This window comes from Fusarium venenatum, assembly GCF_020744135.1.
Source record: "Fusarium venenatum strain MPI-CAGE-CH-0201 chromosome Unknown EDB82scaffold_1, whole genome shotgun sequence".
Lineage (NCBI taxonomy): Eukaryota > Fungi > Ascomycota > Sordariomycetes > Hypocreales > Nectriaceae > Fusarium > Fusarium venenatum.
In genome coordinates, this window is record NW_027072129.1 from 904,067 (window position 1) to 926,763 (window position 22,697).

The following is a 22,697-nucleotide window of genomic DNA, read 5'->3' on the forward strand; positions in this document are numbered from 1 at the left end:
TGTCTTCGGTACGTCCATGATAGAATGCTTGGAAAACTTTGGTTTGTGTTTGTTTAAGATAATTAGATATATTTGAACTGGTGAGATTGAAGAGGACAAGATATATGTGGTTGTGAGTCTCCATGTTACGGAACTGGGCTCTGTGGACCTCTATTTAACATGACTTGGTCTTTGTAACGCGACCAGTCGACGGCTCAGCCACTGGCGCAAAACTACTATTTTCCCGTAAGGTGACAAAACGTTACAGCAACCAAGGCACCGCTGATGCAAAACTACTATTTCTCGTGAGGCGATGAAATATCACAGTAACCAAGACACTAGTTGCAAAACTACTATTTCATCGTGAGGTGATGAAACATCCCACCAACCAAGGTACCTGTATACATGCAGTCGGTACCCTGTGCTCGTGCTTGTCCTGCAGCCAACATCTTGGCACTCTGTGTAGAAATAGTAGTTTTGTCTGAATGACAGTGTCAGCCTTAACTAATGGTGGCCACTGCGAAGGACATGCTGAGTGGTTGGGCGTTGGATGGCCAGCTGGCGTGGCGTCTATGCAGATGCCTTGCAAAATTGTAGTTTTTCTCCTTTTCTATTGGGCGGCCGAATAGTAGTTTTGATTCCATTTCTCATTGGTTCCGGCAGAATAGTACTTTTGCGAAATACCAAGGTACTAACCTACTAAGGTGAGGAGGATTGTAATTGGCTTCTTTTCCTGCTAGAGTGACCGACTTACTCCCTCTCTCTCGGGTGTGACAGACAATAGGACCATCTCACTATGATAAATATCCAAACTCATCCCGCTCTGTTTTATCTTTTTCTCAACGCACTCTTCTTTCTTTTCCACCAAAACTTCCCTTCTCGGCTTCACCAACTCTCATGATGAACTTCCAGCCCATACTTCCAAATGTTTCTGGGCGGTTTTCCCCTATCAACCAACAACTTCAAACATTCACCTATGAGCCCGATGGTACTTTCCATCATATCAATGGGCCAGGTTTACACAATCCCGTGCCTACTCAGCTAGCATCGGACCAACCTAGAGCGTTTCATCTGCCCAACCCATCCCAAAGGCCACTCATCTCTGCACCTCAAGACATAGCTTCTCTCAGAGATGCTGAGTTGACAGAAACTCATATGGGTCCTCAGCCCAAACGCCGGAAGAAGAAAGCTCCAACGTTACGTGCCAATGATTGGGAGCCTTACAAAGCTCTGATTCTGGAGCTTCACGACGGACAGAAGCTACCCTTACCCAAAGTCATAACTATGATTGAAAAAGAATGTGGCTTCACTGCTACGTATGAGCCTACCAGAACGTCCCCCATTCAAGGAGCAAGCATTGACTAACTGCTGCTAAGGCCCCGACAATATCAATCCCGTATAAGTCAGTGGGGCAAAGACAAAAACATCAAACCACGAGAGATGGCAGCAATTGTCAGGAAGCGACAGCAAAGGAAGATTAATGAAACCGAAAAAAGGGAGCAGATTTACACTGTTAGAGGCCGAAATGTTGAGCCTCATAAGATCGACCGTTGGATGGCCAGAAACAATGTTTCCCAGACTTCACCGTATGCTCCCAGCCCTACAGCATGTAAGACAATCCCATGTACCCTATGCGCACACGATGAATCTGGAAGTTGACCTGAAGTCTCAAGCCACTCCATCTGCAGTTGGTTGTCAAACCATCTCGGAGCGTGGTTCCGTGGTTTCCAGTCCCGCGTATTCCATATCAAGTTTGAATTTCTCACCAAGAGGCATCACGTCGATAGTCTCCAGTCCCGTTGCTCCTTCTCCGATGCTCTCTGGATGGGAAATATCCCATCCTCAAGACACTACTTTTACTGGACAGAGTCCTGCCCCCGCCAACCAACTTCTGGCAACTCACTCTTCAACATCCCACACAACTATTTCAAACGTTATTTCCGACGAGCAACTGCCCCGACGTTATCGCCAAGATGATGAAGAGCGTATCAGAGAAGAATTGTCTTTGGCAGAGGACTCGCTTGGCATTGACCATTCTCAGACACTCGAACTCAGGATCGATTTGGGCTATGTTCTTAAATCACAAGGGAGATACAAGTCAGCAGAAGAAACAGCCCGCAGAGCCATAGAAGATTGCCGAAGACGTGAAAGCAACCACTTCATTTTGATCGATGCAACAGAACTTCTTATCTACATTTTGCACAAGCAAGGGTCGTTGCAACAAGCCCACAAGCTAGCAGAGTCCCTAATTGAGTCCAAGAAAGCCATCTTCGGGGAGAAAACTCTATCCGTCATACGAGCATGGAGAATCTATCACTTTTATACATGAGAAGTCGCGCATTGAATACCGCCGAAACATTCTTTGTGGAAATATTCGAGAAGTAGAAAGGCACTTGGAGAGAGATATCCACATATAATAGGATGTATGGCGACGTTAGGGTTGATATACGGTAAGCAAGGACAACTGAGGGAGGCCAATGATCTGGGTGAACGGATGCTGTTGACAATGGAGAAACAGCAGCCTGAAACACTTAAAGCCGTGAGATTGATTGTTAAGACATGTATGAATCAAGGACGGTTTAGAGAGGCCAAGGTTTTGGGCGTACAACTGCTGATTGCGAGGAATGGAGTATTTGGGAGCAGCGCCCTGGCCCTTCTGAAACGGCGGGCATCGCGGAAGAATTATATGAGGCTCAATAGGAGTTGGCGAAGGCTGGAGGCTTCAGGGAGCAAGAACTAGAGTTGGAGATGGATTGAAGGGCATTATAGCTTGATATTACCGTCAGTTTACAGCAACTATACCGACACAGCTTTATGGTGATTCTCGATATGGATACCTTATTTGTTGCCAAGAATGTGGATGGTGATGTGTTGTCAATGTTTAGAACGCACAACTCTATCTACCTTCCCGCAGATGGACGGGGCGAAGGTATGCAGCTGGTGAGCTTATATGGGTCAAAGCACAGAAATAAGCAACCAAAGAACGGGGCTTGACGGTTGAAAAAACACTTTCTACATACTGTATATGCAGATAAAAATAAAAATCAGACAATTGATGTTGTCGTTCTGTATCGTCAGCGCTTCATAGTGGATCAGCGCTAGCAGAGTAAGTTAGGAATCGCCCGAGATGCATTCCAAACCAATGCCGTGCTCCTTCTCGGCAGAATGACAGACAAAGGTCAGGGTAAGCCATTCCATGGCTGGCGGGTAACGGAAACGTTAACCTTTGAGATTTAGGTTACAAAAATAAATGGCCTAGAAAGTATGTGTCAAGTGCCATGAACTGGCCTACTAATTTCGTTTGTTGTGCTTTCAGCGGTCGACATTTCTGGTATCCTGTGGCATGGGTGGCATCAGCCAATCTTGTGTTGAGTGGTTCTCCATTGTTTTGGCCCGGGCCTGGACCTGGACCCGGACCTGCCTTGATTGACGACCAGCCTAGAGCCACCTCCACCTTCTGCATCTCATCTCCATCCATACCAAACCATTCTAAACCAAACCAATACATCTTTAGCTTGCATCATCTTCAATCATTCGTTCCTCCGTTGTTTCCATCCTTGCATTTCTGATCTGCATCGTATCGCATCACGGCCGCTGTTACAATCCCCTGTTACAAATCTTCAACAAAACCCGTACATTTCATCGTCATTACCTTATTTCGGGTCATCCATCTCGCATTTCCTTGTATTGCGACGCCATATCCGGACCTTGTTCTTGTTTCGTGTTGCGCGTCCTGTTGTGACACTCGACTGTCCTCCCGCTCAACTTTTCCAATTGTTGAACCTCCAACACCCGCATCATCTTCCCTGACCGCTCCAACGACCCATATTGATCCTCTCTTTTCTTGGGGGACTTCTCCATCAACAGGGGCCCAAGGCCTTGCAACTCCAATGTCGAATAAGAACGAAAGCGTATCCTCCATGGATCCTTTCTCACCTGCACATCAACCCGACGAGGGGTACTCCGAGGACCCCCTAACACCCACCGTCAATCAAGAACTCTCGACCGCCCTCGCTACCCTACGATCTCCATCCGATCTAAGCACATGGCTTGTCGCAAACTCATCTCTTCTACCCCTCCAGGTCAGGACAGGTATGTGATGCTGACTGGGACTCCAACATTGATGCTAACATGTATAGAACTGACCATGGCCCTGCTCGATAACCTACCTACGTCCGTCATCGCCGAGATCGTCCACCGTCTAAACCCGAGACTCTACATCGATTTCATCCAATATCTCCCCGCCGAGATCTGCCTCAAGATCCTGGGTTTCCTCGATCCCGTCTCCCTCGTCGGCGTCACGCAAACATGCCGCGCTTGGTATGAGTTGGCTCTGGACAGGAAGCTCTGGGAGCACCTATACTACATGGAGGGGTGGAAGACCATCATGAGCGAGATCGAAGCCTGCGAAACCAAGGTCAATAATGGTCTGGAGTACTCGATTCGCCAACTTGACCGATTGCAATCCACACAAGACGCCCATCCTAACAAGATCCGCGCTGTTGTGAATCCCGACGAAGACCTCGAAATGACCGATCGCGACCGTACACCTGGGCCCAGCGATGCTTTGTCTGGTGGAAGCATGTTTGGCAGCCCTTCGTCATCCTTTTCGTCGAGCAGACCCGCAATCGTACCAATGGGCGAGATGGATCTTGATGGCTTGAACTCTAGAACACCGAGCTTGGATCGAACCTTGTCTTCGTCTTCCGACAGCAGAGGAAAGCGCAAGGAACCGAGCGGCGAACCCGAATCTTCAGTATCTCCCATGTCTCTTGCCGACGCAGCCAACACTCTACCGCCATCGCCACTTTACATTTGGGATGTAGGCCGATCGCAATACCGTATCAACTGGCGATATTTATACTCTATGCGACGCAAATTGGAAGCAAATTGGGAGCTTGGAAAATACAGCACCTTTCAATTCCCCCACCCCAATTTCCCCGAGGAAGGACATCAAGAGTGTGTCTATGCGTTGCAATTCGACAAAGACTATTTGGTGAGCGGCAGTCGAGATCAGACAATGCGCATATGGAATGTGCACACCCGCCGACTCGTCCGACCCCCTCTTACAGGACACATGGGCTCCGTTTTGTGTCTGCAGTTTGATGCTGACCCCGAAGAAGATCTGCTTGTCTCTGGAAGTAGCGACTCCAACGTTTTCATTTGGAAATTCTCCACGGGAGAGCTGGTGCAAAGATTGACCAGAGCTCATCATGAATCCGTTCTCAACGTGCGATTTGACAAGCGGATTTTAGTTACGTCTTCCAAGGACAAAACGATCAAAATCTTCAACAGGCGTCCTTTGAAGCACGGCGATCTCGGATATGGCGGAAACGACATTGTTGCCCCAGTACCTACCAACCTGCGCAGGTACGGTTACGAGCCAGACTTGGCTCAGGAGCTTCCCATCAAGCCACCATTCACCATGATCGGTCGTCTGGACGGGCATAGCGCTGCAGTCAATGCTATTCAGGTTCGCGACCGCACTATTGTTTCTGTCTCTGGTGATAGACACATTAAAGTTTGGAAGTGGCCGGAGCAAGTTTGCACCCAGACGATTCCCGCACACGACAAGGGAATTGCATGCGTTGAGTTCGATGGGCGCAGAATTGTGAGTGGCAGCAGTGACTGGGAGGTATGCATTTTTGATGCACCTACCGGTCTCAAGGTTGCCCAGTTGCGAGGACACGCACACCTGGTCCGTACTGTCCAGGCTGGTTTCGGTGATCTACCATACAGCACAGCTGAAGACGAAGCTGAGGCCAAGGCAGTGGACGCCGAGTATTTCCGGGCTCTTGAAGCTGGTGAGATCGACCACAGCATGGATCGGAGACGTCGTAGGGACCGTCGGGCGAACGCTGGTAGCTCACGGCCTGAGGACGTACAGGCATTCGGTGCCAAGGTACCTCCTGGTGGCGGTGGTGGAAGAAAGTACGGCCGCATAGTATCTGGTTCTTATGATCAGAGCATCATCATTTGGAGACGTGACAAAGAAGGCGTGTGGAAACCTGCACACCATCTTAGACAGGAGGAGGCTGCTGCTGCTGCTCAACGCGAAGCCGCTGCCGCACTGTCGAGCGCAACATCAAACGTCGCGGTAGCTGCATCATTGGCAAGTAGGTCGTCGCATGCGTCTACCATTGTTCCACGCTCTCCGCCTACAAACGGCACACCACTGGGACCGTCGATGCTACGTGATCATCATGGAGATACTCATCGAACAGCGACTTCATACGAAGTGCTCATCGACCAAACCGTGCCACTTGGTCCAATTTCACTGCAACAAGTACTTGCGAAATACCCGATTGCGCTGGTTCATCACTCTTACTTGCAGTCTGCCATCGAACGAGAGACTTCGCCTTTGGTTCGAGCTCAACTGAGAGGAGTAGTCACAGATGCTCTGGCCAATCTTCACATCCGCCAAGCGCCCTTGCGACACCAGTCGAGTTCAAGCAGCTCTCAACAAACTTCCACCGACAGCGGTCGCACCAATCCGAGATCGAGTATCGGGGTACCTCCTCCTGCCGCTATGCCCAACCCTACCAACGTGCCAGGCGCTCACGGAGCTGTGCAACCACCGGCTGCGGCTAATGCCAACGGACAAGGCGCGCCACCTGGACAGCCAGGTCAAGCACAGAATGCAGCTGCTGGTCATCATCCACACATCGCTGCAGCCGAAAACACGTCGGCGCGAGTCTTTAAGCTTCAATTTGATGCGCACAAGATCATTTGCTGCAGTCAAACTCCAACAATCGTCGGGTGGGATTTCTGTAACAAGGACCCAGCGTTGGAACAGGCTGTCAGGTTCTTTGCAACTGTGGACTAGATTTGCAAGGCATGTTTCACCGAAAGCATCATTTCAAGCGAGGGAGTTGGCGGGTTATGACGAGATTGGGTCATATGTATCAAGTAATTTGAAAAGCGTCATCAGACATACAACTCGGTAACGAACATTATATACAATCACAATGGAAATAATTGACGGAAACACATGTTGCAAGAATATGCTCTTGCTTGAAATATGGTGAAATAAATATGCGTGATGACCTTAGTAACCCTTCCTACCAACGCCTTATCCCAAGAAACCGTGACAATCCATCAATCTGCCTATTAACCAGCAACTTGCTTCACCTTGTCCTCAGTCTGAGGCGGCTCGTCAACAAAATCAGGCACGACTTCATCTTGCAAGAAACCCGGCACAGCACCACCCATCTCGTGCTCCATCTCAACCTCCATCCCCAAAGCCTCCAACTCAGCATCCAACTCGTCCTCCTCAACATCATCAGGAATATCATAACTCCTCGCCAAACTCTCCTGAATCTCATTTCCCACATCCATCAAATCCGCCATCTCATCCTGCAGCCGTTCAATCTTGTCAATATCAATCTTTCCATACTGCTTCTTGAGTTCCTTGTTCGTTGTTTTCATGGCGTCAACCTGCGTCATCACGTTCTTGAGGTTGTCTTGCATGTTGCTAGCCTGCTCCATGTTCCACACCTGACTCTCGAGTTTATCCTTCTCGGCTTCGTACGCTTTGCGGCGCTGGAGAACTTTGAGCGCTTTTTGTTTCATCGCTTGTTTGCCGGGACCATCACGCATGCGGGAGAGCTTTTCTTGGTATGCGCCTAGTTCGGCGTTGAGGGCTTTGAGTTTGGTGTCGAGAGAGGAGATGCGGGTGTCGAGGTTGTTTATGGCGCCGTTGAGAGTGGGTTTGGGGCCCGTGGGCTTGGAGCCGAAGAGGCGGTTCATGATGGAGGTGCGTAGATAGAGGCGTAGTTGTTGTGTCGATGGGTTGAAGATGTTGGGGGATATCGTGGTTGTGATGTTGATGGTTAAAGGTCGAAATGTGGTGGCCTGGAGGGGATGACGTTTCGCTGGGCACGCGGCTCAAAGGGTGGCGGGGCAAATGTGGTTCTCCCCAACCTGGGGTTTGAGGCTTTCTGAGTAAGGTTGCTGCTACCCTATACCATTAAGCTTTCAGGATTCAGTGACATGAGAACTAAGTTTATGTGGCGGTTTAAAGACGGCATAGAGTGCTAAAATTTGGTGGTTATTCACGGTGGTCAAATATAATACTGAACTTGCCCTTGGTAAAGTTTAAAGACAGCCTTTATTTTAAATATTTGGTGGTTTCTCATGAATCCCGAGTCTAATACCGTTATTCTTGAATACAAAATCGTTGCAAGACTTGCTCAGTAGCTGTAAGCCACGTCTTCTTCATTGAGCACGACCCAAGACGGAATGTTAAAATAATAAAATATTGCACACAAAAACCGGAAATATTTGTTTCATTATGTGATCTACTCTTTTTCCACATTCACAATGTTGAAGGATTGCTGTCGCAACTGGCGCATTCAGACCCAAAAGTAAACAAACTTCCATTGTGAGCGTTGAGACCCTGACCCGGTCTAGTGTAGCCGCTGCCGCTGGTTCCCGCTCTTGGCTCAGGGCTTTGATCACGGATGAATACCATGATAAAATTTATTTGTGACACTTGAGATGAACATATTGCTTTTTCGAAGAAACAGCATATTTACTGGTATTATTCTAGACATAAGGCTGCTTTCTTGGTGTCTAAATAAGAACAAGACTGGAATCGCACTAGAACAATGCTACCCAAGGTACCAACGTCATTCAGCTGAACCGATTGGCCTGTGTCCGCCTGTCAATGTTTAAGACTCAGCCTCTGATCTACAAACACTACCGGGCTACGTCAATTGAACCCCAACTTGTTAATGTTGCAGTGTTGTTAAAGAACCGTAGGCAGAGGTAGATACAGGAGAGCAAATTCTGGAGAGACCAATAGACAATCGATAACAATTACAATAAAATCATCTTCATTTTAGAGACCCTCAATACCCATGTCGCATCCCTATTCTTAGTTTAGCGCATGGATCGCCTTGAACTTAGATAGAATTGTTCAAGAACATCGCGAGTATAGAGATACGCGTTACCACGCGAACAACAATCCCCCGCAACGCGACCCCGTATTCCGTCACGTTAATCCAAATTCACGCAAATTCATTAAGTAACTGCTCGTCGGCTGGCTGTCACTGCGAGCCAGCTGCCTGTTCATGGTGGATCCTTGCAACGGTGGCAGCACGTGACTACGCCCACCAACGCGTTTGGCGCTAGTGGTAGGCGCCATCTACAGCAGCCCACCAAATCCGTCCCGATCAAAACAAACTTTCCAACTTTACCTTTGCGCAACGATCACGATCCGACACCAGAACGGTAAGATTTTCTCTCGCGATACCGCAAAACCTTCTTCTCGCAACCCTCCAGCTAACACAAGCTTTCTTTTAGCTTTCAGCCCGCACCGTTTTTTTAATTTAATTTTTACGTTGTGACACTCTCGCGACCATCGTCGCATCTTCCGCAATGGAAGATATCCCCAAGTGGGATTTTGGGCAACAGCCCAAGGGAATGTAAGTTTTACCTCGTCTATTTCGACAGTGAATCATCCTCGAAGCATGCTGACCTATTTATTTCACAGAAATCCGGTCCCGGCGGATTTTATTCCCTTCTTTTCCACCACCGGGAACACTCGTGTCGACGCCGACAAGATGTAGGCTTCGCATAACCTTTACAAGCTACCACCGATGCTAACGATAAAATAGCTCGCTCAGTTTTGACTTGGCTGCTCCGACATCTCGCACTCGAGGTGCGGCTTGGGATCGTGTCCCAACGCTTTCCACTGCAAATGGGAAGAACCGCTCGATCATGAAGCGAGTTCCCATTTGCAACGAGCGCAAGCAACCTTCACCTTTCACGATCCTTCCTCAGGTCAATTTTGTGATCCCAAACACCCGCGAATCCATCGCTTTTGACGAACTTCTCCCTCGCAAGGTTCGACGTGGTTCCAAGTACGAGCCTATCTCTAGTGAAGCGGCCTACTCGGGCAACGCCATGAGCCATGCCTTCATGGTTAGCGAACTCATGGTCGCAACCAGTAAGTCTACAATGAATCATTTGCACACAACCATTCTCTAACGCTCACTAGCAAACGTCGCCAACAACTTCATGTACACCTCCTCCTGCACTTCCTACGAAGACCGACGAGCTGCCCGCAACGGTATCTGCCAGATTACCCCCTTCAAGCGACGCGCCGATGTTCACAACAACAAGCCCGACGTTCCTATCATGCTTACTCCCACCGGTGGTAACAAGCTTGGCTTTTACTACAAGGTCCTCCCTATGATCAAGCGAGCCTACTCTCGTGGTATGAAGGAGGTTGATCTTGCTACTGCTTCTATGACCGCGCTCGGTTCTACCCTGCGACGAGGCCGCCGAAACCCTCGCCAGCCACTTGCTGCCTTTGGTGGTTCAGATCTTTCTGACATCATTGACGAATCCGAACCCGAAAGCCCTACCGTCGTTCGTGAGCCTGTCCTCAAGTTTGAGTCCCGTTCGCCAGCCAAGCGTATCGCTCGACTTACAAACCCATTCTCCAAGTCCACCCCTCGTGGCAACCGTCTTGCTCAAGGTTTTGTCAAGCTTGTTCCTGGCCTTTCTCGTGGAGGTTTCTCTACTCCCGTCAAGTCACGATCTTCTCCTGTCCCCCAGACTGCCAGCCCTGTCCATGACTACGCTGTTGCTTCCCTTCAGTACTCCCCCGCTGCATCTGATGACGAGGATTATGCTTCTCCTTCCAAGGAAGGCTCACCTGAACCTGCCGAAGACCTGTCTTCTCTTCTCAGCCCCGGTCGCACTTTCCGCGTTCCATCCGAGTTTGACTCTTCTTCTATTAATGGTGATGAGAGCACTCGAGGTCCTCCCTCCACCCCCAACAAGTCCCCTGTGAACCACTTTCGTCCCATCGGTCCCACTCCCTCTCGTTGGAACCGAGACGAGCCCTCTACCCCGTTCACACCCGTGCCCCAGACTGCTACTGCTGCTACTCCCGGCGAGACTGACAGCCCTATTGGCCTCTATGCTCTGCTTCCAGACACCCCCAAGGCCCCTGCCTGCACCTACGAGACCCTCAGCGGTACTGACTCGATTGACTTTGGCGGTGCATCAGCTTTCGAAAGCTCTCTCTCTTGGATGAACACTTCTGCCCAAGCCACTGAACAAGCTCGTTCTCAGATTGTCAACCAATCTCGTCGTCGCCGCAGTGAGCCTCTTCTCATCAAGTCTGTCTTGAACCAAGCTCGTCGCCGATCAGCTTCTCCCCAAAAGCTCCGATTCAAGGCCGATGACACCTTCCAGGACGTTATTTCTATCGCGTCGCTGTTCGACATTCCTACTTCTCTTGATGACACCGACCTTGCTCCTGTTCAGACTGTCGACACACCCGACGCTATTGTCTCTGATGAAATTACAATGGAAGAACCTGCACCCATTGAACCCATCCATGACACCAACGTCGCTCCTGTTGAGTCTGCACCTGAATCCATCCAGACTGAGTCTGTCGAGAACGAATCCACCGATGATGGTGCTGTCTCTGAGATTCTGCCTATTGAGGCTGTTCATGACACCAATGCTAGTGACGCTACCGCTGTTCACGATGAAATAACAGATGGCCCTGAACCCATTGCCGTCGCTGATCACGACAACGTCGCTGCTGATGTCAACGATGCTGAAGTTGATGAACAAATGGAAGACTCTGTACCCATTGCCACCGACAACGACAACGTTGACGAGATCATCGATGAACCTCCTATCAACGAGCAGTCCATCGTCCAGATCGATGTGCGAGAGAATCCAGATATCTTTGGCGCTAACCCTTCATCTCCCCCCGCTCCCATTCAGAGCTTGTCTCGCATGGCTAATGATGCTTGTAATGGCCTCGCTAATGTCGTCGTCACCGAGGAGGACGGCAGACTCTTTGTCCGATTTAAGTTGTCGGCCGAGCACGCCCACATGTTCCCAGCCAGCCAGGGTTTCGAGGACAATGATCTTACATTTTCACCATCAGCGTTGGCGACCACTCCCAAGACTAAGACCATCTCTCATCAAGAGGACTCCGATCTCACATTCTCTCCGTCTGCATTGGCATCCACCCCGAATACCAAGAGCAACACTCGCCCACTTGCATCTACGCTTCAGTCTAACTCTTCTCCTGTACCATTTGCTACGCCGGAATTGCCGCCGTATTACGATAATACACTAGTATTTGGATCGCCTCCTGTCGCTACCACTCCTCGGCCTACATCTACCCAGCGTGTGACACGCCGCCAAAGCGCGATGATTCCTCTCAAGAGAGCTACTACCAATGCTTTGGAAGCTGCGAATCGAACGCCTGCTGAGACCACTGAACCTAACCACACGACACCTAAGTTCGAGAGTTCGGTCTTCACGAATGACGATACTACTATTGTCTTTCCCTGGCCAGATGTAGAGGATAGCCCTGCTCGATCCCGACCACGAACCCAGGCTGCTGCTCCTGTCACCGAGCCCGCAACACCCAAGTTTGCAACGCCAGCTGCTGATAACGCTGATGAAACTCTTGCTGTTTCATTGGCAGACGTTGAGGATTCTCCCATCCAGTCGAACACAAGTACTGGAATTGTCCCTGCAGAGGAAAGCCCGAATCGCGCGTTTATGCGTGACTTCATCAGACAGACCCGACAGCCCACTACCACAGAGTCTGGCTCTCCCACCACTCCCGCTGCGACCCGAAAGCCTCTCGGAGACAGAAGCCCTAACAGGGGTACCCCGTTGATGGCCAAGCGCAAGCACGAGGATGAGGACGAGGAAGATGACAAGCCTTCGCCCAAGAAGGCCAAGGTCGAGGCCACACCCAAGGGCAAGGCTGCCCGAATGAAGTCAAACCTCACCATCGACATGGTCGACCTCCCCGAGACTCAGGACACAGAGTCGTCGGTTCCCACCCCCGGCGATACCGCCAACGCCCAGGCCGTATCCCCTCCCCGCCGGTCCTCACGCCTCCGAGCGACCGGTGGGCCCAAGTCTTCGCTCCCAACCCCAATCAAGCTCTCTCGAGCTGGGGCCGGGCGTGCTTCCTTGACGCGGAAGCCACGCTCGGAGGAGCAGGAGTTGGACCGCAAGACGCGGTCCAACACCAAGAAGAACATGGGCGACGCTGAGTCCCCGGCCGAGGTCCTGACTAGAATCAAGGACCAGTCCGAGGAGGACTCGGACGTCGGAGAGGGATCGGCCGGCGGGCGACGCGTGGGGTGGAAGGACCCCTTGGAGAAGATCCAGGGGTCAAGCCCCAAGAAGAAGGCGACCCGGAGCAAGACTGGGGTGACAAAGCCCAAGGCGACGCGGGCTGCCAAGGTGGCGGAGGGACCCAAGTCCCAACGCGTGACGCGATCTCGCGCACGCGGTGGGGCTTGATCCCTCCGTGTCTTCGGACAACACCTTGGTGTCGCCCCAGGTCTTGCCTGGGGGTTAAGTTTTAGAAGGAAGGACACGGCGGCGCTGGGAGGGGATCTCCCAGCGCCTTTAATCACGACTGTATGAGCATGGCGCGGCGTTGGTGGTTGCCAAAGATACCACGGATTGTTTTTGATCTTGTTTTTGCACCTGTTTTCGGAGGGCCGACGCAGGAAAGCCCTCGGGATGAGGCAATAAATGAATAAATGGTTCAGTCATAATCTTGTGCCTTTGTGCTGTCTTGTCTTGTGATTGTCTATGTCGCTTCATCCATACATTTACTAACTGAAGTTGTGCAAAAGCAACAATGAAATGCGAACGTTTAAACGAACTCAGTTGGAGCCATTTCTAGATTTTAAACATGTTATATAGGCGAGTCTGGCTTTTTGCACTCTTGAGGATCTGTTTAATCCAGTGCTCAGTAACTCAGTAACGCCTTATGTCTTGTTTGCTATTGTGACGGAATTTTACAGTGAGGATTTCTCGGTATCGATTGTGTACCTGACTAGCCTTGGCTTTGACTTGTGGCAGCGCATTATACCTCTCAGATTTCAGATTTCCAAAGCCGATTCATTATCCTTATATGATTTGCCAGGTTGAGATTCATAAAAGTTTACATCTTTGTAGGTGAGAACCCATATCTTTACCAGTGAGATGTGGGCGAGATGTCGACGTTTGGATAAAGCACTTCCAAGCATTGCAATAACTTCTCATAATCCAGTTCCTGCCGTGAACAACTTGTCACTGCCTCGTGCGCATTGAATTTCTCCTCTCTCTTCACTGCGAGTACACCTGCTGATCGTTCTACATATCTTCTCTAGACCCCCGACGCCGTATCATCGATGCCACCGCGCCTGCGTCCTAGACACTCGAGCTCCCGCCGTACTATGACAACACACTAGTATTTAGTTCACCTACTGTTGCGGCCGCCTCTCAGCCTGGCCCGCCCTCCTGTGCAGCAATAACCAGACAACAGCCATGTAGGCGCTCCGATTTATTTCAGCGTTTCGTGTGTCATCATCGTTGAGCTCTAGCTCATCTTCAGTAGCGCAGATGCGCTCTCGACGATCGAGGGGGCGACAGGGCGAGGACCGTTGTTGAGGCCACTCCTCCTATGCCTCAATTTGAGACCACAGTCAACACAAACGACGACACCACAATCATTTTTCCTTGGTCTGATGTCGAGGACAGCCCCTCGTCGAAGACACGCGCCCAGCTTGAGTCGACTACTCCTGCTCAGCCAAACACTGGCACTGAAATTCTCCCCGCTCAGGATGCACAAGACTCTGCTGCTGCTGCCCCTGGACCACCTGGCCAACTTGAGACGAGGGGGAGGGGGAGGGGAGGACGGCTCGTGGCAATGGGAGACCCCAACACATTCACATCGCCGCCGACGATAAAGACGACAATATCGCTAAGATCACTACTCAAAGGCCAATGTGTGATAAACTCATCCTGAGCGGGAGTTGAGGCATCGAAAGCCGCTGTGATGGCGGCAAGTCGCTCATCTTCAGCGGCGAGCTGTGGCCACAGGTGCTCATCTCCGTCAACCGTACAAACAAAATCCCCTCACACCTAACACGAGCACCTTCCCGACATTGGCTGATATCCATGGTCATGAACCTTTTTGCTCTGTACGTCTCGAGTACCTCTGCTGAGGGAACATCTACCAGGCACGATTGACCAACACATGCATGTTACTCTTCCCCCCGGGTACTACCAAAGCCCGTACAATATCCGTGTACTTATGATATCACAGATCATCAACGAAGATACCAGGAGCAATTACTGTGTTGACATGCCAATGCTTTTGACGGACCCCATTGTGCAGAACTCAACCCGACAACGAGCCAGCCCAGCTGGCAGCATACACTCCGACTAAGCCCATCACCTTCACACTCAAAAGTCATGACGATACCGTATCATCACGCTAGCTGGACACGACCGGGCGTTCAATATCAACTTGTGCACAAGCCGTTCTGCGAAAATCGAGTGCGCGCGCAGTCTCAGTGTAGCCAGCAAGTTAGCCACCATGCTTCCGCTCAACAAGCAAATATCGCTGCAAGTCACATCCTGAACATTCACCAGTTCAAACCCCCACTTGGCAAGTGTTTTCACCCGAGGCTGTAGGTCCAGACAGTAAAACTAACGTTGCGTTTCTTGTAGGGTTTCTTCTCGCGCGTCTTGTGATGCCTTAACACGCAAATTTCTCGAAACTCGCGTCGGAGTTTGCCAGTGAGGTCGGCCTTACAGAGATTTGGCATCCAACTAGACGGGGCTCTCACCCTCTATGGCGTCCCGTTTCAGGGAACTCGGAAGGCACCGCATCAAAATCATCCTCTACAAACTACAACTTGTGCCCCAGAGCCAGATTTCAAATTTGAGCTATTGCCGCTTCACTCGCCGTTACTAGGGCAATCCCTATTGGTTTATTTTCCTTCGCTTATTGATATGTGTGAGTTCGACGGACCAAGCTGGGCGTGAGGGTTGAAATGACACTCGAACATCTGAAATGTAGGTGAGGTTGTCGTCTGCGAAAACGTATGGAGCTGACTTGTCGCGATGCCAGGGATACCAATAACACCACCCCAAAGGTGCCAGTACTCATTCACGTCAAGAGCGGATTCTTAATCTTTCGAAGCGCTGGTGACTACAATCACGAGAGTTGCCCACCGGTTTGCGACAGCTGTCCTGTCCAATCCGACTGGGTTCACCGAGAAAAGGAAGCAGTCCGCCCCTCTCGGGAACGCGAGACTGCCGCTCAGCGAATTGTGTTGGGAGAGAGGTTCTCACAACAGGTTAAATGCGAGGCTTTCCTGGCAATGGTGAGGGTTATGACTGAGGCCATGGGTTTAATGCATGAGGAGGAGTACGACTAGGTGTTGGAGATGTGACTTCTTGCTTATCTCTCCTGGCAGACTTGATCAACTCTCCAAGAAGCCAAGCCAGCTGCGACAACCACGAGCCGCTTCCACATCAGAACCACATACGTCGCGCGCTCATTGTATTGTGGCAGACTGGCTTCGAGGATTTATTGTTTAGGCCTTGGTTAGGTCTCTGATGTGTGCTGTCGTGGTCACTTTGGAGTCGCTTTGAGCTTGTCCTATTGTCACCGCGAGAGCCTCATCGATAGAGAATAGCGACAAGTGGCGGCAAAGAGTCCAACGATTCAGACGAGAGCAGCGGTAGCAGTTGACTGTTGCTCCCATAGTTTGGCAGCTAGATTCTCTTTACTGAGCAATAGTGTCGCGGAGGGAGATGGTATGTTGCAGCTGGTTCGTCTATAAGGTCAAAGAAGACCAAGGCCTGTTCCCATTGAGGGTATCACTGATACTACCATCGTTGAAGAAGTCGCAACGTAAGACCCTATGCTTGTTGAACAATTGGTCATACCAGCGCCGCTGACACTACTCCATAGAACTACCACTCCGACTACTGACACCAACTCACCAAGACATCCGGTCCTCGATGCGACTATTACAGCACGGATTTCACTGCGATTATGGCTTCCTCTAACCATACGGCTTCAACGGAGAGTACCGACACTGATTTGGATATTCGAAGAGCGACGACACCTGGGTCTGCTGAGCGTGTCGCGGAGTGGTGGTGAAGTCAAGGCGAAGTATGATGGCAATTACCACCTCGTGAGTCACATAAAACAGGATCTATTACCCGCACACCGCTTACATGGTGTAACAGAGTCTGGAACAATTGTATCCGATCGTGAAAAGCTGCTCTTGTTATGCCATTATCGACATGGAGGCAAATGTCGGGCCCGGGAATCCGGGTAATCGTTCTCGGGGCGGGTATCCGGCATTACAGACTGGCGAGTTTACCGGGACTTGCGGCTTGGGATACTGTTCTTACTGACCAAATTTCATAGATAAATTCAGCTCACATATCGCGACGAGAAGTATAAAGGGCCGCGATGGGATGCAGCAGCTGGAGAACCACATCATCAACACCAACACAACTCAAGCGCAGCAACATCTTCACACCAACAAACACAAGTCAACACACTCAAAGCCTTTACGAAACTTCTTCATACACCACCACAAACATGCCAAGCAAGATTGTCATCGTCGGCGCCGGTTTCGCTGGAGTATGGAGCGCCCTCTCAGCCCAACGCCTCATCAAGCTCAGGAATAAAGAACAAGACATTGAGATTCTCGTCATCGCACCCGAACCATGGTTAACCCTCCGACCACGTCTCTATGAATCCAACGCTTCAACCATGAAGCAGTCCCTCGCGCCGCTCTTCAAGGATGCTGGTATTGGCTTCCTCCAAGGTACCGTCGAAACAATTGACACCAAGTCGCAAACTGTTCACGTTCGATCTTCAGACGATGAGTCGGACGTTCATTTCGATCGACTTATTCTAGCAGCTGGAAGTGCAGTTGTACGACCAAAGAGTGTCGCAGGTCTTGAGCAATATGCGTTTGACATCGACACTCTCGCCGCAGCCACCAAACTCGAGGCTCATCTCAAAAGTCTAGAGTCCCTTCCAGCCAGCAAAAGTCGCGACACTGTGGTTATTTGCGGCGCTGGCTTCACTGGAATTGAAATGGCAACAGAGCTCCCAAATCTACTCAAGAATATCACAAACCCCAACATCGTCCTTGTCGAGAGTGCTCCAGATGTTGGCCCTGAACTTGGAAAAGGTCCTCGGCCCACCATCATGAAAGCTCTGGAAAGTCTTGGAGTTGAACTCAAGCTTGGAGCTGCAGTTACTGCGGCTGACGCAAATGGAGTACAGCTCAGTTCTGGTGAACACATCGATACAATGACTGTTATCTGGACCGCTGGTATGCACGCAACATCTTTGACACAACAAATCCCTGGAGAAAAGGATACACTTTCCCGTCTCTACGTAGACCAAGATCTTCGTGTATCAGGCTGTGAGAACATCTTTGCTACAGGTGACGCCGCTCATGCTATTACCGATACAAAAGGGCACATCGCTTTAATGTCCTGCCAACACGCCCAAATCCTCGGCCGTTTCTCAGGCCACAACGCAGCAGCAGACTTACTGGGTGAACCAACTATCCCATACTCTCAGCCCGGATACACTACATGTCTTGATCTTGGACCATGGGGCGCAGTGTTAGCTCACGGCTGGGAAAGAGATGTAAAGATGACAGGAAAAGTCGCAAAGCAGGTAAAGCAGTATGTCAATCGGAAATTGATCTTGCTACCACAGGATGCTAAAGAGGCAATGGACGCTGCGGCTCCTGCGGATTATAGTATTGAGAGTCTTTACAAGAGTGTTTTCAGTGCACTTGGTTGGATGTGGAGTAATTGGGAGAGTACTTTTGGGCTGAAGTAGAAGTTTTACTGTATTTCATAGGCTACTATAACACTACTTCATACATCTTTACTACCTATAGAAACAAGACATTCCAGGTTGTCAAATGCAAAGATGCACTTGCAAGGATTCTTTTTGTCTTGCCCCCACACGTCAGTCCTGTAGTGTCAGCCTACACTAACCATTTACAAATGTCCTCCATCTAAATAAAGCCACTGTCTCCGATCAATGCATCTACCCGTGCATCCAACACAAAGTAAACGAAACAATCCATCAATCACAAACGACACACAAGAGAGGGATGAAAAAGAAAGAAAAAACCTCATTTTTTGACGGAAACTTGCATATTACTTGTCCAACACCAGATCTGCTGTCAAAACATCTACGGCTAAGCTTTCCCGCCTCTTTTGAAACGAAACATTTACACAAACTGACTTACGAGATTAATCATCATAAGCCATGGCGTTGAGAAAACGCGAATACATGCATATGCTTTTAACTCGCAGAGTACAAATAAGTGTCGTCATCATCTCCATTTCTTCGTGTCCGTGTCGTGTTGCCAGTTAGTTACCTATACAAAGAGTGGGAGAGGGGGCCAAAAAAAAAAAAAAAAGCAGCCATCATGGAGGGTCGCGTCGTGCCGCACTTGATGGTATCACAAACTTGTATCAACTTGAGTCGCCTTCGCTTGGATGAACCGTGTTTGGGATGACAAGTCAAGGGGGGCATTTCACTGCATGGCCTGTCAGTTACAAAGTCACAATAGAGGGGTAGAGAGTAAAAGTATTTTAGATATTTTTTTATTCTTTTTTAAATTCTTTTTCTCCTCGTCGCCTTTAGATCTAGTCTTTCCAAGATCAGGCCGGAGAGCTGTTTATTTCGACAGCCATTACTATCGTCCCCTTTCCTTACTTCCACCATCCATCGTGTCATACCGGGAGATAAAGTGTGTGTGTGTGTGTGTGTGTGTGTGTGCAAGCAGCGAACAAAAAAATGTCGTGCATTGGTGCAAAACCAAATCAAACTCCAGCGAGTCAAAGAGAGCTTGCTCTTCTCGCATTGTTGTACCCTGGTTCCCCCCCGTCTAAACTTTTTCGCTTTTTTCGTTATGCCCCAGGCGCCTTTTCCAATTATGTACACTTTTTCTAAACAATAAACAATATGTGCAGGTCTGATGCGACCAGATATGTTGTGTGCCGTCGAGGCTATATCGGGTCCAATGTCCCAGACGTAAAATGAAGGAATGACATGAGTCGGGGTATCTCTGCAAAAATGGCAAAAAATGAAAAATAAAACGCCAAGCAAACCCCATGAGAGCTGGCTATATCCATCCCAAAGACTTCTAGTTTTTTTTTTTGTCTAGTCGTCATGGTATCGTAGGTCATTAAAGGTTGAAGAAAGAAAGAAAGTTACTTTCGCAGGCCAACCTTGCCTGCTAGGTTCTTCCAGAATCGTGCACTCTTGCGCTCCTCGCTGTGCGTCCGTAGCATCACCTCGTCCCGTTGCATAGGTCCTACAATGTCCTCGTCGCCTCGGGCGGGGAACTTGCCATCCGCATCCACCAGCCGGGGAATTGCGCTGGGCAGTCCATCCTCGAGGCGCTTCCATTGCATACCAGCAAAGACATCGTCCAGAGGTGGGGGTCGGCCAAGGTTGGAACCGCCGCTGTTGGCTCGTGCTCGTCCGCGACCACGGCTTCGGCTTCGTGAACCACTTGTTGAACTGGGAGCAGAGCTGGTGGCTTCCACGATCTGGGCCATGAGTCCATCGTGAGTTGTCCTCCATCGCTTTTCGATTTCGGTCCATTTGGCTTCCGTCAGACCGTAGATCTTGCTCGTCTCGCCATAGTTTTCTCCTGTGCGTACGAGGTGCTTGGTGTAGTTGCATCGTGCGGTATCCCAGTCCTTGCGCAACTGCTGGAGGGTTTCCATGTTCACAGTCTCGGGTTGATAAGGCTGGGGAGTAATGGTAAAGTTGGCGTGACCAAGACTATCGGACCACTCGTCGTACTCTTGCAGGATCGAGGGGAGAGGGGTTGGAAGCTCGGGACTGTTGGAACCAAAGCGGAAGGATGATACTGAGGGTCTCGTGCTTAGAGATGGTCGTGGGAATTGTGTCGCAGAGGGGACTGGCGAAGCGACTTCGGTGGTGGAAGAAGGTGGTGCGATGGTAGGTGATTGGAGAGGAGACTCTGGTGGGGGTCCACAGAGAGGGCTGGTCATTAATGGAGGTAATAGAGGTGTTGTGGCCATGCCTCGCTCTCGTTCAAGGTCGAATTGCTCAACAAGAGCTTGCGCCTTTTCAATATCGATAGGCGCGGGTAGGTTAATGCTTTCAGTGCTTCCGTAGTAAGATACTGCAGGAGTAGGAAGTCCAGTGTTTTCCAGCATGCGATCCTGACCGGGTCGGCTGGGTGCTGACATGGATGACGATCGGCTAGAGGGACCTCCAGAAAGAACAACACTCTCCAAGCTGAGTTCGGTACTGGGTGACATCATGGGGTTGCCTCGGCGGCCGTTTTGTTTCCAGAGCGACATGTTGGGGAAGCGGGCACCAATGCGTGAGGTGAGACCTGCAAAGGGTGACTCGCTACCTGATCTCTTCTTACGGGAGCGCTCGTCGGTTGGAATGTCACCGTCGCTCAGGAAACCCATGTCGTAGTCAATATCGTAGTCGTGAACAATGTTGCCGTCAAACATGACATCCTCGGAACTATTTCGGGGCTCATATGGGTCATCGCCTACACGGGAAGAGGCTGGGTTAGTAGGTGATTACGAAAGTGGCAGGCCAAACACGGCGATATGACGGCCTGACCGGACGGCGAAGACAAGACAAGACATACACAAACAGTCATAGAGACTAAACTGGTCTGAAGGAGCAAGGCTATTACGGTCGGTGTCGTCGTGAATGTTGTTGTGTTCAGGTTCAAGAGGCTCTTCTTGGACATCGGGCAATGATCGCATTGGAGGTTTTGTGTGGATCGATTGCGTAGGTGAGATGGGGCTTTCGTTCAATTGCGGTGGAAGATCGAGAGAAGATGTTGAGCTCGACATGCGAAAGTGACCTTTGGCAGGAGAAAAAGCCGGAGTGAGTGGTGAAGCAACATCGGATGAGGACGAATTTGTTGTGTAGTAGACGTAAGAGAGGTCTGTCTCGGGGCTAACTTGTTGTACCTCCCACTTGCGTCGATCCTCCACCATCTGCGGAAGCAGCAGCGGCTTGAGTCTGGGGGACATTGCCGAGCCTTTACGGTCGAAGCGTAAGAGAGTCGAAAGCGAGTATTTCCTCGTTTGCTGCAATATTGATATTCGCTGGTACAGGTTTGGTGTTGTTGTGTTGGTGAGAAAGAAAAACAAGAAGAGTGGAAAACAAGAAAGTTGGAGGGATGCCTCGGGAGGTAATAGTGGATGTGTTGTGTTGATAGAGGCCCGTAGTGACACCGCAGCCTGGGTCTGGGCTAAGAGGGTTTAGCTCGTTTGCAGGTACTTTGCGCTGTTCTGTCGGGCCAGGTGGCGGCGGATCCGGGGACCGGGGGTTGTTTTTTAGTTACAAGACCAGGTTTGATAGTGGAGGGTGGGCTAGAAAGAACAGGGGGGCCAGGGTGCGAGCGCGGGGCGGGTCTTTTCCCAAACAAGACTGGGCGCTGGGCTCTGTTTTCTGCTTGCAACTTTTTTTTTTCTCTTCTCAAAAAGAGGTGGGGTTGGGCAGTAGTCAACAGTAACGGTTTCGTGTAGTGGAGTTCTTGTCTCTTTCTTAGGTTTCTGACGAGAACAGAGAGAGAGGTCAAGTGGGCTGTGTTCGGCAGAGTCAGAGTAGGCTAGACTAGTAGAGAGAAAAGCCGGGTATTGACAGATAGACTGTTGCTGACTCTTGTTTTTTTTTCACTTGGTGTTGATGAGTCGACTCAAGTAAAACAACTGTTGCTTTTTTGACTTTTGTCCGCCTTTCAACGGTGCTGGTTGGTTGTCCTCGTGAGGCGGGTGTGACTCGTAACAAGCGACAGTCCCTAATAGAATAATATCGCTTGATTGATAGATAACAAAAAGTGGAAGTTACAAGTGCCGGGGCA

At 50.1% G+C, this 22,697-nt stretch overlaps 6 protein-coding genes across 6 annotated transcripts; 4 read left to right on the top strand and 2 right to left on the bottom strand.

The window, feature by feature from the left end:
• Positions 1 to 879: 879 nt before the first annotated feature.
• On the top strand, positions 880 to 2,308 carry EDB82DRAFT_519092 (uncharacterized protein; the record flags this gene model as incomplete). Its single annotated transcript, XM_025732251.2, has 3 exons — positions 880 to 1,295; positions 1,356 to 1,588; positions 1,653 to 2,308. 3 exons carry the CDS (start codon positions 880 to 882, stop codon positions 2,306 to 2,308), a joined length of 1,305 nt encoding a protein of 434 aa, XP_025591196.1.
• Positions 2,309 to 3,422: 1,114 nt separating this feature from the next.
• Positions 3,423 to 6,977, top strand: EDB82DRAFT_455098 (uncharacterized protein). Its single transcript, XM_025732250.2, has 2 exons — positions 3,423 to 4,071; positions 4,119 to 6,977. The coding sequence occupies exons 1-2, from the start codon at positions 3,870 to 3,872 to the stop codon at positions 6,803 to 6,805; spliced, it is 2,889 nt and encodes a 962-aa protein (XP_025591195.1). The 5' UTR covers positions 3,423 to 3,869; the 3' UTR covers positions 6,806 to 6,977.
• A 1-nt stretch (position 6,978) lies between these two features.
• Positions 6,979 to 7,848, bottom strand: EDB82DRAFT_482465 (Snf7 family). Its single transcript, XM_025732249.2, has one exon. The coding sequence runs from the start codon at positions 7,726 to 7,728 to the stop codon at positions 7,090 to 7,092; it is 639 nt and encodes a 212-aa protein (XP_025591194.1). The 5' UTR covers positions 7,729 to 7,848; the 3' UTR covers positions 6,979 to 7,089.
• Positions 7,849 to 14,437: 6,589 nt separating this feature from the next.
• Positions 14,438 to 14,782, top strand: EDB82DRAFT_549507 (uncharacterized protein; the record flags this gene model as incomplete). The annotated part of the gene is made up of 1 exon (XM_025732247.2): positions 14,438 to 14,782. The coding sequence occupies one exon, from the start codon at positions 14,438 to 14,440 to the stop codon at positions 14,780 to 14,782; it is 345 nt and encodes a 114-aa protein (XP_025591192.2).
• A 2,415-nt stretch (positions 14,783 to 17,197) lies between these two features.
• EDB82DRAFT_482467 (uncharacterized protein) lies at positions 17,198 to 18,899 on the top strand. The gene has a single exon (XM_025732245.2). The coding sequence runs from the start codon at positions 17,252 to 17,254 to the stop codon at positions 18,647 to 18,649; it is 1,398 nt and encodes a 465-aa protein (XP_025591190.2). The 5' UTR covers positions 17,198 to 17,251; the 3' UTR covers positions 18,650 to 18,899.
• Positions 18,900 to 19,876: 977 nt separating this feature from the next.
• EDB82DRAFT_3984 (uncharacterized protein) lies at positions 19,877 to 22,157 on the bottom strand. The gene is made up of 2 exons (XM_065607572.1): positions 21,471 to 22,157; positions 19,877 to 21,368 (listed from the first exon to the last, which is right to left on the bottom strand). Exons 1-2 carry the CDS (start codon positions 21,862 to 21,864, stop codon positions 20,038 to 20,040), a joined length of 1,725 nt encoding a protein of 574 aa, XP_065465276.1. The 5' UTR covers positions 21,865 to 22,157; the 3' UTR covers positions 19,877 to 20,037.
• Between the last annotated feature and the right edge of the window lie 540 nt (positions 22,158 to 22,697).